Here is a 15,817-nt window from a genome sequence, read left to right as displayed (position 1 = left end):
GAAGCTTTGAGCAGTTTCCATTTGGTGGAGTCTAGCTGAGTGGAGTGTGTCGAGCTATATGCAGACGTTGGAAACATTATCTATACCGATTACGAGAACATCAGTGACACCTTTTATTGATGTGTGAATATTTCTTATACCTCCTTCCAAGCTCGTAAATGGCAACAGCTGCAATCAAAACGTTATGCCGAGAAGAGAAAGTTTGGGTTTGTCGATGCACAGAAGGAAGACATGCCACCGGAGCATGTCCGCAAGATTGTTCGTGACCATGGAGACATGACTAATCGCAAGTTCCGCCATGACAAGCGTGTCTATCTGGGGTAGGTTTTGCATTGGTGAAGCCCCATTCATTTGTCGTCTGCAGGTATAAGTGTGCAAAGTTAATATTTTTCTTGTATATTGTGCAATGCTCTTGTACATTTTGAGAGCCTTCTCTTTGATTTATTTGAATTATTTTGTTTACAAGTACTTCATGAGATGCTTCTATATTTTATGATGAAATTGTGAGGATTTGGTGTTATTGTGAACTACAGGGTGTCCACAAAGTCACGCATAATAGGCAAAACATTTATTTGTAAGTTTGGCAACATCAGTTCTTTGAAATGTGTCCCACCAATCTCAAAACATGTTTGTAAATGGAAAGGAGGTTTCTCTGAATGTTCTTCAACATATCCGGCTAAATGTTGAATTAAATAATTTGATTTCATATGATAAATAATTTACGATGAGCTCTTGGAGAGCTTAAAGCCCAGGGGTTATTACCTCCGCCACCAAAAGTGGAAGGAAGTTATGTTTTCATGTCTGTCTTTGTCTGTGAGCAGGATAGCTCAATAAGTTATGGGTGGGTTCGGACGAAAGTTGGTGGACAGGTTGAATGTATGACGAGGGTGAATTGATTTGATTTCAGGTCAGGTCCAGATCCAGATCCGTCCTGTCAGTGGGATACGAAATGTAAACTGTTTAGCCTGGCAAGGGTATGTGCTTCAGCAAGTGCCGTCTTAGTTCCATTTGCAATCAAATCTTGAATTTTTGACCTTTTTTTTCCTCTATTTTTGCAGTTGATGAGACGTAAAAAATACTGGGCGTTGGCTCTCTGCCCGCCCCCTTCCCCCCAATAGTTTGAGTGTCAGGTTGTCAACGTTTTGACTTTTTAGGTCTTTGCAGTGGTCAGCTTTTGCCTTTCAGCAAAAAACTTTTTTTGGCAGTGATTGACACGCCAATACAACAAACAACAACAGGCATTTTAAAACCATTTTCCCTGCTAGAGCGGGGGTTAGCCCTGCGGGCCCCATGACAAACTTCATTTTGCCCTATTTTCTGCATCTCCCCTTGTCAACCCCCTTGCCAGCATTTCTTCTTCCACCACCTTCAGCCAAGTCTTTCTCGGTCTTCCCTGTCCTCTACTTCCTTCGACATTCATTTCCATCATTCTTCTCAACCAGCCTGAGTTTTCAGGCAACCAGCAGCTGTTGCCATTTGCGACCTTGGAAGGAGGTATAAGAAATATTCACACATTTCCGATATTCACCTTCAGACCTTTTGTCTACATACATTCCTTCCACTTGTTCATTTTCTCCTTCAGTCCATCCATACTTTCTGCAATCAACAACAGATCATCTGCATGCAACAACTCCCACGGTAAACCCTCCTTTACATTCTGAGCTAGCACCTCCATCACAGCTACAAATAGTAGTGGACTTAGTACCGACCCCTGATGCACTCCCACCTTCACCTCAAACTCACGACTGTTCCCGTCCTTCATCCTTACAGCTGTGCGCACTCTCTCATACATTGCCATCACTACTTCTGATCAACCATTCCTCGCTCCTAACTTCCTCAATGCCCATGTCACTACTTCGCGTGGAACTCTATCGAATACTTTCTCCAGATTAACAAACCCAAGAAACAACTACTTCCTCTTCTCCATGTACTTCTCCTGCAACTGTCTTACAATAAAAATCTGGTCTGTCGTTCCTCTTCCTGCATAAATCTAAACTGCATTTCGTCGATCTTCACTTTCTTCCTTATCCTCCTCTCCAACACCCTTTCCAATACCTTCATTCCATGCTCCAATAACTTTATCGCTCGATACGAGCCACAGTCCAGAGGGTCACCTTTCCCCTTGTATAGAGGGACGAGGGTACTCAGTCCCAATCCACTGGAATGCGGCCTTCTTTCACCACCAGATTACAGATCTCTGTCATTCTATTCACACCCCAAGTTCCTGCTGCCTTCAACATATCTCCCACAACTCCCGTCGGCCCTCCTGCTTTTATACCCTTCATTGCTTTTATCGCTTCCTCAACTTCCCTCTCAGTTATCTTCTCTGCCGGCCCTAAAACTGGGATACTCTGTATGTTGCCATCCCATTCATTCTGTGCATTCAACAGCATTTCCATATATCTCTTCCATCTTCCTTTAATTCCATCTGGGTCCACAACAATTTGTCCCACTTCATCCTTCAAGCAACTCACCTCCATCACATCGCACCTCTCTTTCGCTATCTGCTTTGCAATCCTGAATACCGCTCTCTGACCCTCTTCCGAATCCAAGCGTTCTCTGAACATTTTCCTACATGCCTCCTGCGCCTTTGCTACCTCTTTCTTTGCAGCCTTCGTGGCTGCCTTATAACTTTCATGCTCTGCCTTTTCTGCCCCTGTACCCTTTGCCTTCTGCCACTCCTTTAACTTCTTCCTCTTCTCGTCAATCCTCTTTCCAACTTCATCATCCCACCACCATGTTTCCGAGTGCCTCGGTGGTCCTTTTGTCCATCCACATACCTCACCAACGGCTCCCAACAGACTATCTTTCATTAACTTCCAACCACTTTCAAGCTCAACCACATCATCCTCTACCATACTCAGCCTCTCTTTTAATACCTCCCTCACTGTCACCTCTTTCAACCTCCACACCTTCATTCTCGGTTGGTACTTCACCCGCCGAGCTCTCCTCGCACCTTTCACCCTTATGTCGCAGACAACCAAGTGGTGCTGTGAAACTACCTCCTCCTCCACCCGAAGTTAACAGCCTCCTCCCACGGGATCACCTTTGTGTCCCGGAGGTTCCCCCTATCTGCATCAGGTAGTCAACGTTTGCCGTCGACCCACCTGACGTGTACGTAGCAAGTTTATCCGCTTTCTGGACCTGAGTATTACAAATCAACAAACCAGCTCCATCAGCAAACTCCAAAATCCTTTCAGCTTCTCCATTCCTCACATCATATCCGTAACCCCCATTAAATCACTCATAACCGTCTATACTCCTTCCCACATGTCCATTTAGGTCTCCTCCTACCACAACAACTTCCTTATCTTTCACGTTTTCCATCAGCTTCTCTAATGCACACCACTACTTGTCCTTCATCGCTCTGACCGACCTGCGGAGCATATCCCGAGATGACGTTCACCAAGAGCTTTCCAATCATCATTTTCACCATCATCAACCTATCACTCACTCTAGTCACACTTACCACACTGTCTACAAACTCCTCAGAAAACAGGACCCCAACACCATTCATGCCCTCCGGGCACCCTTGCCACACAAGCTTGTATTTCTGTCCCTGCCTACCCTTCACCATTTTCACACCACTTCCCTTCCATCTCATCTCCTGCACACAACGTATGTCGACCCTTTTTCTAACCAATACTTCCACCACTTCTGATCTTCCTGTCACTGTCCCGACATTCCATGTCCCAAACCTCAGAAACCGATGTCCAAGTCGGGCATCAGACGTTTCGTCGTCATAAATACAGTGATTTCCACCTTTGCTTCGATCGGGTTCCCCACCTTGAGTTTTGACGAGAGGGAGTGAGTTCCCTCATGGGGTTCTTCGGGCTGTAGCCTGCCCATATGTAGTTGTAATTGTCATGGTTCTCTTTTTGAGGCAGTTTTATGGCCGGATGCCCTTCCTGATGCCAACCCTTTTAGTCGCCTCTTCCGACATGCAGGGATACGGTGTACCTTTTCTAAGCTGGGGTACACACCGGTCACACGCCAATGTAAAACTTTTTTATACTCTATCCACAACACTTTCATCAAGATGTTACAATAAATATAAAAGTACATATATTGCATCACTTGATGACATTTCACCTCCTCATGACTCAGAGCTCCAACATCAATTTTTTTTGATCCAAACCTGTAGCCCCGACCATTGCTGGAGGCATTATGTTTTTTTGGGTTGTTCATCTGGCTGTCTCTGTTCATGTGTCCATCCGTCCATGATCAATTTTTTAAGACCGTGTTAACTTGTGAACCGCTAAAGGGACTTAAAAATAACAACAACAACTTGGTCCTAGTATGTACAAACAACAACAACAGGCATTTTAAGGCCATTTTCCCTGCAATAAAACCTGCATCTCTTCAAGGGGGTTAGCCATCGTACATACTTAAATCTAGTATGTACGATGACACAAATATAAACTCATTCGATTTTGGGTTCAAAGGGTCAAAGGTCATGTGACGTTTCGCTGACAGAGTAGCATTTCGTTACTATGATAACTTGTGCACTGCTGAAGGGATTTTGACCAAATTTGGCATCACTATGAACTGTGATACAATGGTGTACTGATTAAATTTTCGATTCAAAATGTCAAGTGCTCTTTAATTGAAAGTCTGTTACTGCAATAACCTTTGAATGACTCGATTTCAACCATACTTGACAAATGTATGGACTATAATACAAAAATGAAATGATTCGATGCTAGATTCAACAGGTCAAAAGTCACATGCCCTTTGAAAATATTTTAGCAGACCACAACTTGAGTTTGAAGCATTTGATGTTTTCTCCCTCTCCCTCTCCCTCTCCCTCTCTCTCTCCGCCCTCTTTCTCTCTCCTCCTCTCCCCTTCTCCTCCCTACCACCTTCTACCCCCTGCCCCTCTTTCGCCAATGGAAGACTGATTATCTGGGGGAAAAAAAATCATTGCCGATAAAATAGAAATTTAAATATCAGATTTTACTCCAGTTAGTTTTGCACAAATTTTAAGCTCTGAGGTTGTGGTGGAGTTTTTATCAGTCATGTGTGCCCCTCAAGACTTGATAATTTCAAAAAAGAGCTTCAAAGGGTTTTCGTGAATGATCCTGCCTTGTACTTCCGAACAGCAGTTTGCAATGCCTTGAGGGCGTAGTTCTTGTAATCACAAGCCCTGACGCCGCAGGGGTTGAGCAGTTACCCGTTCTACAGACTTGCAAATTCGTGTTCAATGTTCATCTCACCTCCAGACTGGCAATTAGCGATGGTGGTGGGGAAAGGTCCAGGGAATGAAGGAGTTGATAGCAGACTACGAAATATAACATGACTTTCTTGGCATCGAAAACACACCCTGCAAGGCGTAGTAATATTTGCATTCTCAATGGAATTGTCATGACGTAATACATGATGTCGTTTAATTATTTGCATGAAACCGCTATTCTTAAACAATACAATAAGAAATAGAACGGTACTCGGTAGACAGCATACCTCCGCCAGGCTAAACAGTTACGTTTTGTCTCCCACAGATAGGCCATATCTGGATTAGGATCTGAACCAAAATCTATTAGGCTTCTTCTTGTTGCCTAACCAACACATCCACCTAGTTTTGTCATCACCCGTCCACAACTTTTTGAAATATGCTAGATATCATTTTTGGCTCGATTACGGTAGTCGATTACTCAAAGTTGACGAATCGCTTGGAAAATATTTTTTTCCCGCAGATCCGGATTCGGATCGTCACCAAAATCGAATTGATTCATCCTTGTCACACACTCATCTTGTCCCCCAAGTTTTGTCTGAATCCATTGAGATATCCTGCAGACAGACAGACAGACAAACAGAATGTGGTGAAAACATAAGTTCCATCCACCTTCAGTGGCGGAGGTAAAGACCATCCGCGCCCACTTTGAACTCAAACTAAACTTGATCTAAACAACAGCTAACGCAAAAAAAAAAAAAGAATAGTAAAGTGTATTAATCATTTTTATCCATAATTCTCCTAATAAATGTTTGGAATTGCAAAATCCCAATTCCTGCTGCGTCGGGGATGAACTAATGAACTGGAAGAAACAAAATATATTTTTTGTTGTGTTTTTTTAATCGTTAAATTACTTTTTGCTCTCAGGACTCTGCCAAATTTTTCAAACACATGCGTGGGAAGAGACGTCATCTTATTCCTTTATTTATTATTTTATTCGGTGTTTGTGTTACAATGTTACATGTGTGCATGTCAGGTTCAGCACACGTACATCACTCACCTGCAGTGTTGCATTCTCCAGCAGAGGGTGAATTCCCTGATGCCAAGCGAAAATAAGTCGTTTTAATTTTTTTTCTTCTTCCGGCTCGATTTTGAAAAAGGTATTTTTGACACCTCCCTTAATGTATATTTGTCCATCCTCTATTGTTATCTGATTGTATGTTTTTGTTCTGTTCTTTCTTCACTTGTTTGCCTTGAGCAATACGGCCCTGGTTCTTCTTTGTTTGGTTTGCCTCAATTAAAACCATTCATGCATCCTTCTTGAATATGCTCCCTTCTGGTTTTTCATGCAGAGCATTGAAATACATGCCACATGCAGTTCTGAAACTTCTGGAAAACATGCCAATGCCCTGGGAGCAGATTCGAGACGTGTCGGTGCTGTACCACATCACGGGTGCCATCTCCTTTGTCAACGAAATATCATGGGTCATTGAACCCGTGTATATCGCGCAGTGGGGGTAAGGAAGCCGATGGGGGGGTGGGGGGGGGGCAAGGGGGGAGGGAGATGGAGTAGTATGAGGAGAGTACCTTTTTCATGTGCCCTTCTCCTGAAGTTGTGTTCACAGTTCAGTTGTAATTATGACACAAATATAAATAGGTTGTCAGATATAGTCATGGTAGTGGAAGTTTTATTTGTTTTGTCCAGTGGTAGTTACTGTGTTTTTAATATAAATAATTTAGCTGTGCTTCGTGAAATTTGTCGAATTACGATTTGTTGACATGTTGAAACTAACTTGTCGATTCCCGACACGTGTCTGTATCTCCTTTAGTACAATGTGGATCATGATGCGGCGGGAGAAGCGAGATAGGCGTCATTTCAAGCGGATGCGCTTCCCACCTTTTGACGATGAGGAACCACCATTGGATTATGCTGACAACGTGATGGACGTAGAGCCTTTGGAGGCTGTGCAGATGGAGTTGGACCCTGATGAGGATGGTCCTGTCAAGGACTGGCTGTATGACCATCAGCCCCTTCGGGACGATCATAAGTATTTGGCTTTTTTTTTTTTTTTACAAGCAATCCTTCATTCTCCACACTATTCTGTCCAATATTGCACCTGTAAATGTTTTTTTTATCTCTCCGCCGCCAAAGTCACCGGAGGCATTACGTTTTCAGATTGTCTGTCCGTGATAGGTTTTCGTAATACCGCGATGACTTGAGAACGGCTGAAGAGGTCCAAGTGAAACTTGGTGCAGGTTTGTATAATGAAGTAAAGATTAACTGATTCAATTTTGGGGTCACGAGGTCAAAGGTCAGAGGTAATGTTCAGGATAACTATTACCGTGATAACTTGTAAACCAGTGATAGGATTTTAACCAAACTTGGTATTAGTGTATATTATGATGAAAAGTTCCCTCGTAAGGGGCCCGAGCCTAACAATGCAGCAATCTGCTAGCATTGAGAGAGTTAAGTGAAGCGATAGTTTGTATGATCGCCTTTCCCGAGCAACATCACGACGTCTATCCACTTCTGGCTTTTATACGATCACCTCCTTTGCTGCAAGAAAACCAACATCCTCACCAACTTCGCGAAATCGCTCCTCATTTCTTCCCGTCACGGTAATTTATTCTTTAGAAACCAAGAATTATCCCAAATGTGGTTGAGAAACTCAAATCAGATCCATATCACCCAAATAAGAACTCGGATATACAAGCATTTGAGTATTCCTACTTTGGTCCAATTGTTAAATTCACAATAAGGTGCAATATTATTATTTTACCAAAAGTTCTCAGTCTTACATCTGCTCTGCATTGTCATATACTGTATTTCACATCTTCTGTATTTAATTTATCGAATGTTTTCAACTTTTTAATGTCTGTTAAATAGTAATCTCAATGTTTTTTTTTTTTTTTTTTTTTTTTTTTTTGTTATAAATCTGATTTTTCTGATATTTCTATCCCGAGTAAACTTATTTGTAATTTATTGACCGATGTATTGAATAATTTCTTGTCACTTGGATGCTTACGGTTGATATATATATATATATATATATATATATATATATATATATATATATATATATATATATATATATATATATATATATATATATATATATATATATATATATATATATATATATATATATATACAGTGGGGAGAACAAGTATTTGATACACTGCCGATTTTGCAGGTTTTCCCACTTACAAAGCACGTCAAGGTCTGTAATTTTTATCATAGGTACACTTCAACTGTGGAAGACAGAATCTAAAACAAAAATCCTGAAAATCACATTGTATGATTTTTTAAAGTAATTAATTTGCATTTTATTGCATGAAATAAGTATTTGATACATCAGAAAAACAGAACTTAATATTTGGTACAGAAACCTTTGTTTGCAATTACAGAGATCAGACGTTTCCTGTAGTTCTTAACCAGGTTTGCACACACTGCAGCAGGGATTTTGGCCCACTCCTCCATACAGATCTTCACCAGATCCTTCAGGTTTCGGGGCTGTCGCTGCGCAACACAGACTTTCAGCTCCCTCCAAATATTTTCTATTGGGTTCAGGTCTGGAGACTGGCTAGGCCACTCCAGGACCTTGAGATGCTTCGTACGGAGCCACTCCTTAGTTGCCCTGGCTGTGTGTTTCGGGTCGTTGTCATGCTGGAAGACCCAGCCACGCCCCATCTTCAATGCTCTTATTGAGGGAAGGAGATTGTTGGCCAAGATCTCGCGATACATGGCCCCATCCATCCTCCCCTCAATACGGTGCAGTCGTCCTGTCCCCTTTGCAGAAAAGCATCCCCAAAGAATGATGTTTCCACCTCCATGCTTCACGGTTGGGATGGTGTTCTTGGGGTTGTACTCATCCTTCTTCTTCCTCCAAACACGGCGAGTGGAGTTTAAACCAAAAAGCTCTATTTTGGTCTCATCAGACCACATGACCTTCTCCCATTCCTCCTCTGGATCATCCAGATGGTCATTGGCAAACTTCAAACGGGCCTGGACATGCGCTGGCTTGAGCAGAGGGACCTTGCGTGCGCTGCAGGATTTTAATCCATGACGGCGTAGTGTGTTACTTATGGTTTTCTTTGATACTGTGGTCCCAGCTCTCTTCAGGTCATTGACCAGGTCCTGCCGTGTAGTTCTGGGCTGATCCCTCACCTTTCTCATGATCATTGAGGCTCCACGAGGTGAGATCTTGCATGGAGCCCCAGACCGAGGGAGATTGACTGTCATCTTGAACTTCTTCCATTTTCTAATAATTGCGCCAACAGTTGTTGCCTTCTCACCAAGCTGCTTGCCTATTGTCCTGTAGCCCATCCCAGCCTTGTGCAAGTCTACAAATTTGTCCCTGATGTCCTTAGACAGCTCTCTGGTCTTGCCCATTGTGGAGAGGTTGGAGTCTGATTGATTGAGTGTGGACAGGTCTGGAGACGGCTTTGCGGTCGGTCTTTGCGGTCTTTGTGGTCGGAGACGGTCTGGAGACGTCTTTTATGCAGATAACGAGTTCAAACAGGTGCAGTTAATACAGGTAATGAGTGGAGAATGGGAGGGCTTCTTAAAGAAAAAACTAACAGGTCTGTGAGAGCCGGAATTCTTACTGGTTGGTAGGTGATCAAATACTTATTTCATGCAATAAAATGCAAATTAATTACTTAAAAATCATACAATGTGATTTTCAGGATTTTTGTTTTAGATTCCGTCTTCCACAGTTGAAGTGTACCTATGATAAAAATTACAGACCTTTACGTGCTTTGTAAGTGGGAAAACCTGCAAAATCGGCAGTGTATCAAATACTTGTTCTCCCCACTGTATATATATGTATATATATATAGCCTGGTGTTGGCTTAGCGGTTAGGGTGCCGGCTTGGGATCCTAGGATCCTGGGTTCGAATCCCGGTCGATCGCTGAATTAACGCCAGGGGGGTTGACTCAGCCTGTCATCCTTCCGAGGTCGGCAAATTGAGTACCAGCTTGCTGGGATGAATGATCACGGTGTGTACCCAGATTTAGAATAGGTACACCGTATCCCTGTGCATCGTAAGAGCGTGACCAAGGGTTGGCGTCAGGAAGGGCACCCGGCCATAAAAACATTGCCTCAAACAGGGAACCATGACTGTCATGGGGCCCGCAAGACTAACCCCCGCTCTAGCGGGGAAAAATGGCCTTAAAACGATCATTCATTCATTCATTCATTCATATATATATATTTTGTTTACTTACTTTTTCACTTACTCGTTTTTTGTTTTTTTTTCACTTACAGCCTGGTGTTGGCGTTCATTACTCATTCATTCATTCATTCATTCATTCACTTACTTTTTCACTTACTTACTTTTTTTTTATTTATTGAAAATAGATTTTCTCATTTTAATGTAAACACAACCTTTTTAGTCTTCGGACTAAAAGTGCCTTGTGTGCTTTTTATGCTCATAAAACCAAATGTATTGTTATTATTATTATTATTATTAAAAGATGAACTGATTAGATTTCTGCATCAAATGTCAGGTAAAGATGTGATACTTCAGAACAGCTGAAGGAATTTAAATCAAAGTTGGTACAAGTATGTGTAATGATGTAATAATGTGGGCGGAGACATATCGGTGGACGTCGTGACGTTGAAGAGTGCCGTTCTCGTGTTTTTTTTTTTATTTAAAAAAAATGATATCCACACAAATGTAACAAAGTAGTAGTGTCTTCATGGTTCCCAGAGGAGGGGGGGAGGTGGAGGAGGAGGAGGGGGGGAGGAGGAGGAGGAGAGGCGGGGCATTTTGTTTAGTCTCGGTGTCCCGCTTTTTGAAGAATAATTTTTTGATTTAATTTTTATAATTATTTACTTTTCAATTGTTAAATTTTTAGTTGATTGATTTTTCAATTATTTAATTTTTCGTTTATTTTTCGATTGTTTTTCTGGATACATCCTTGCTTTAAAGGTTTCTTCTTTTTTAATGCCTCATTTGTTTTCATGTTCTGACAATTGGTCTACATTTTATTGTTTCTACCTCACTCCCTTTGTAGGTTTGTCAATGGTGTGACATACCGCCGCTGGCAGTTTTCTCTGCCCATCATGTCCACGCTATATCGCCTTGCCAACCAGCTGCTCACAGACCTAGTTGATGGAAACTACTTTTACCTCTTTGACCTGAAGGCTTTCTTCACATCAAAGGCACTCAACCTGGCCATTCCTGGCGGTCCCAAATTTGAGCCTCTTGTGCGGGATATAAATCTCCAGTAAGTCCTTAAGCCGATGTGTTCCGACATTCTCACTGTGGCTTTATTTTATGCGACATTTGCAGGTGAAGAATATTGATAAACTGTGATGAGAATCTTTTAAGTAATTTTTCATTGTACTTTACTTTATCGGGATATTGTGAACAATGAAAATGCACAACCATGAAGAACTGGACTGGAATCAATCATCTGGACTGGTCTCCCATCTCTACTGCCTCTGACATCAACTCATCCTGGGAATTCTTCTGAAGTAAATTGCTCTCTCATGCACAAATTTATCCCATCTCGTCTTCAGTTGTCACACCCTTCCTCCCATCCGTGGTGCACTGAATCTTGTGGTGAGGCAGTTGCCCTGAAACAACTTGCCTTCTCCTCATGGAAGGCAACTCCAATTGAAGGCAATCTCAATTCCTTTCACAAAGCTCAGAACAAGTGTGTGTCTACCTTCAGGAGAGCCAGGAAGCAATATCTCTCCACTCTCAAGACTGAACTCTCAAACATATCTCCCTCCTCCAAATCCTGGTGGTGTATGGTCTTGTGGTGAGGTGTCCCAAACACGTCTCTCTCTGTACCCACCTTCTCTCTGTACCCACCTTACCCAGTCATACTCAGCTGCTCTTGGACTCTGTGTCCTTCTCTCCTGACAAGGTGGAGAAGTTTCTGTCAAACCTCGACTCTGATTCTGCAACTGGACCAGACGGCATCAGCCCACGGGTCATAAAATCCTGCTCTGCCGCTCTTTCACACCCTCTCTCTGTTCTCTTCACCCTATCTTTTGCTATTGGTCATCTGCCATCAGCTTGGAAATCGGCCAACATTACCGCTTTACACCAAAAATGTGCAAAAACAGATCCTTGCAACTACAGACCAATCATCCTGCTCCCAATTATCAGCAAAGTCATGGAATCCATCATTGCTTCAGATATCAAATCATGCCTCTTCTCCAATGGCTTGATCTCTGATCATCAATTTGGATTCAGACCTGGTCACTCTACTCTGGACATGCTGCTTCTGCTGTTTCAACAATAGATGAAGGCGCTCAATGCCAAACAGGAAATCAGCCGTCTCCCTTGACATATCACGTGCCTTCGATATGGTCTGGTACCCCGCCCTGCTCACCAAACTCTCCTCTTATGGTATACTTGGAAACCTTCACAAATGGCTTGTGGACTTCCTCACCAGTCGCAGTCAACGTGTGGCCCTGAATGGATTTCTTTCATTTGCCCTTCCTGTCCAGGCTGGAGTTCCCCCAGGTAGTGTTCTGGGTCCTGTGCTTTTTCTGGTCTTCATTAATGATCTCCCCGACTGGAAAATCATCTCTATCTCTTTGCTGGTGACTGAACTCTCTGCCGCTCCAAACCTCATCCCTCAGATCGGCAGGCAGCAGCCTCCTCACTCTCTGCAGACCTGAACAAAATCGCAGACTGGTTAAACAAGTGGAACATGTCTTTCAATCTTGACAAATCTCACACTCTTACCATGTCTCTCCGTAAAGACCGTCTGGACAACCCTCCCATCTAATTTCTCAACAATCCTCTCCAAGAAGTTCTGTCACTCAAGCTTTTGGGTCTCACTATCTGCCATGATCTTTCCTGGGAAAACCACATTTCCAAGCTGGCCTCCAAAGCCAGTCGCCGACTGGGCATACTCTGTCGTGCGAAGTCCTTTCTTGGCACACCTGAGCTCCTCACCACATACAAGGCTATCATCCACAGCTCAATGGAATACTGCTCTTCCCTCTGGGTTGGTGCTCCTGCCTCACACCTGGTTCGGCTTCACGCTGTTGAAACCAAAGCTTTCAGCATCAATGGAATCTCCCACGATGAAGCCGACTCTGAGGGCCTTTCACTTGCTCACCGCAGGCAGGTTGGTGGTCTTTCTGTATTCTACCGACTCCAATCCGGCATAGCTCCCCCAGCTCTGTCTGCTCTGTCCCCCAAATATTCCTTCAGGTCGCACAAGATCTGCCAGCAACCCTCTTCTGGTGAAACTGCCAAAATCAAGACTCTCTGCTCACCTTCACTCTTTCATTCCTCTTTTCTCCCGCCTCTGGAACAAACTGCCTCACTATCTTCAATCCCACTCCTTCCTCCAGGTCTTTAAAACAGCCTTTCACCACCATCGCTTATCTTCCACCATCCCAAATCCTGATATTTTCTACCCCAGTTAATTCACCTCAGATCCACTTTTTTGAAATACCGACTTCTTTCCTGGAAGTCCTAGCAGTGTCCATTTGTTTTATCCTCCTCCTCGCCCCTCACCTTCCCCTGCCCCCTCTCCCTCCCACAGATCTCCCGATGTCCCTGTTCTCCACTGTTGTACTTGTGTGCTTCACTCTCTCCCCATCTTGTTTCCCGCTCCTTTTATTATATGTTTTATGTGTACGTTTTTTTTCTTTTTTGATTAATGTTAGCTCTTACACGAGTCTTGATGTTGTGCACAAAAATTTTTAAAAAACATAAACAAACTAAATTAAATTGAAGAGTTCACGTTTGTATTGAAATTGTTTCTCATGCAGTCTCTTGGTTTTTTTTGGGGTTTTTGTTTTCCTCTGTGTTAGGGATGAAGACTGGAATGAGTTTAATGATATCAACAAGATAATCATCCGGCAGCAAATCCGCACTGAGTACAAGATTGCTTTCCCGTACCTGTACAACAACCTCCCACACCATGTGCACCTCACCTGGTACAGCACATGCCAGTAATATTTGTCCTTTATTGAACAAATATAGTGAATTTATACCATCAAAAGACTATATGGATTACTCCCTTTAAAATAAATGTTTTTGCTTTCTGTGTCTTCACAACTTTATTTTATATTCTTTATGATTTAAGAACATCTCAGCTGCTAGGTTGAAGAAGAAATAACCTTTCAGGAAGGCCTTGTTTAAGTCAACCAAATCTTCACCTGCTTAGGTACCACACACCGAATGTTGTGTTTATAAAGACCGAGGACCCAGATTTACCTGCTTTCTACTTCGACCCACTCATCAATCCTATTGCCCACAGGCACACCACCAAGGTATGCCTTTACAAGATTTTATTTATATATATACATACACACACATAAATATATTGTTGCGGATATGAGGACTGTATATTTTTTTGATTGTGTGAATTATTATTATTGTTTATTCTGCGCCTCCTGCCTCCGGAGCTGTGTAAAGGTCAAAGGGCATCCCATAATTAGTCCATAAAGCATCCACACCACAGCCAATCATAGAATACCCCTGTTCAATAGTTATATCTTATTATGTGTTTTAGGGTAAGGCTGTGTCTCCCATTAATTGAAATACTCCATTGCACCAGTGAAAGAGATAGATTCCCTTCATTCCCACTCCCAACACTTCCATTCCCCCCTTTTCGTCAATTGCAATTCGCATTGCCAACTGCATGTTGGGCGGTTTTCCCTTCATCCGCCATTGACCATGAGGCAGGGTTGGGGAAGAAAGGCGGGTCCCCACCTCGTCATAGAAGGGAGGAGTGAGTCAGCCCCACTCAACCAACCACGAACAAGGGGTTGGACTTGGAGAGGGTGTGGAGAGAAACATCGAGGAGGTTCGCGAAGGTTGAGGGGCGGGGCCTATATAACCCGCAGGCAGGGCGTGTCCAAGGCAGATGAGCTTTGACGGGATGAGCTACGACAAGAGCGGAGTGTGTGGTTTTTTTGGTCAGAGCTGGGTTGGTCGTCAGTGGTGGTCAGTGTTTGCGGAGAGTGGAGGGGTTGCGTTGAGTTGTCGGTGGTGAGGAAGAGTTAGACTAAGCAAGAGAGAAAGAGTCCTGGAGTTAGTAAGAGAGAGAACCCGTCACGCAAGAGAACCCGTCACGCCAGACCCCCCACCAGCAGCGTTGGCTTGGCTCCACCAAGCAGCTCCGACCCGCTACCCCGCGCACACGACAGGATCGGTGGCATCGGCGGCCGTCGAGGTCCAGCCCGACGTCCCGTGCGGGATCAAACTCCAGCCAGCTCCGGGCCTTCCTCCAGCCACCCACCTCCTGTCATTCCTGCCTGCAATTTCCATCCATTTGCGTACGTGAGTTTGTTTTGTTCGTGCTGTCCTGGGTAGTAACAATAAGTCTGTATAAGCTAAAGATTGCACTGTGTCACCTGCGTCTCATGTCCCTGTAAATAAACGTGACTGCTTGCTTCCTACTTATATGTGTAAATAATAAATCCAATTACTCTTCTGTCCGTCTTCTCGTCTTATTCCTTTTCCTCTTTGCATTCGGTCGTTTTAGAGTTTTCCAGATTGGGCAGCTGCGGTGCGATACGGCCAAAGTTTGGGTGGAATCGGGTTCTAGTCGGGGAATAACTGTTCGGTCGCGGTCATACCAACCGCTCGGTCAAAATAACATCTTAACCGCGTCCGCAACAATATATACATACACACACATACATACACACACACAAC

The 15,817-nt window shown here is 43.4% G+C and overlaps 1 protein-coding gene across 1 annotated transcript in view; it reads left to right on the top strand.

Annotated features, from left to right (window-relative positions):
* LOC144888864 (uncharacterized) overlaps positions 1 to 15,556 on the top strand; it is a 32,488-nt gene extending 16,932 nt beyond the window's left edge. The window contains exons 3-8 of the mRNA XM_078768429.1: positions 152 to 320; positions 6,523 to 6,687; positions 7,000 to 7,218; positions 11,193 to 11,405; positions 13,966 to 14,091; positions 14,322 to 15,556. Coding sequence (XP_078624555.1) covers positions 152 to 320; positions 6,523 to 6,687; positions 7,000 to 7,218; positions 11,193 to 11,405; positions 13,966 to 14,091; positions 14,322 to 14,475 — 1,046 coding nt within the window. The 3' untranslated portion in view covers positions 14,476 to 15,556. The remainder of the gene's footprint in view (positions 1 to 151; positions 321 to 6,522; positions 6,688 to 6,999; positions 7,219 to 11,192; positions 11,406 to 13,965; positions 14,092 to 14,321) is intronic.
* Positions 15,557 to 15,817: the final 261 nt, after the last annotated feature.

The sequence above is a fragment of the Myxine glutinosa genome, chromosome 14 (assembly GCF_964187855.1).
Source record: "Myxine glutinosa chromosome 14, kmMyxGlut1.1, whole genome shotgun sequence".
Classification (NCBI taxonomy): Eukaryota; Metazoa; Chordata; class Myxini; order Myxiniformes; family Myxinidae; genus Myxine; species Myxine glutinosa.
This window is presented reverse-complemented; position numbering and strand designations above follow the sequence as displayed.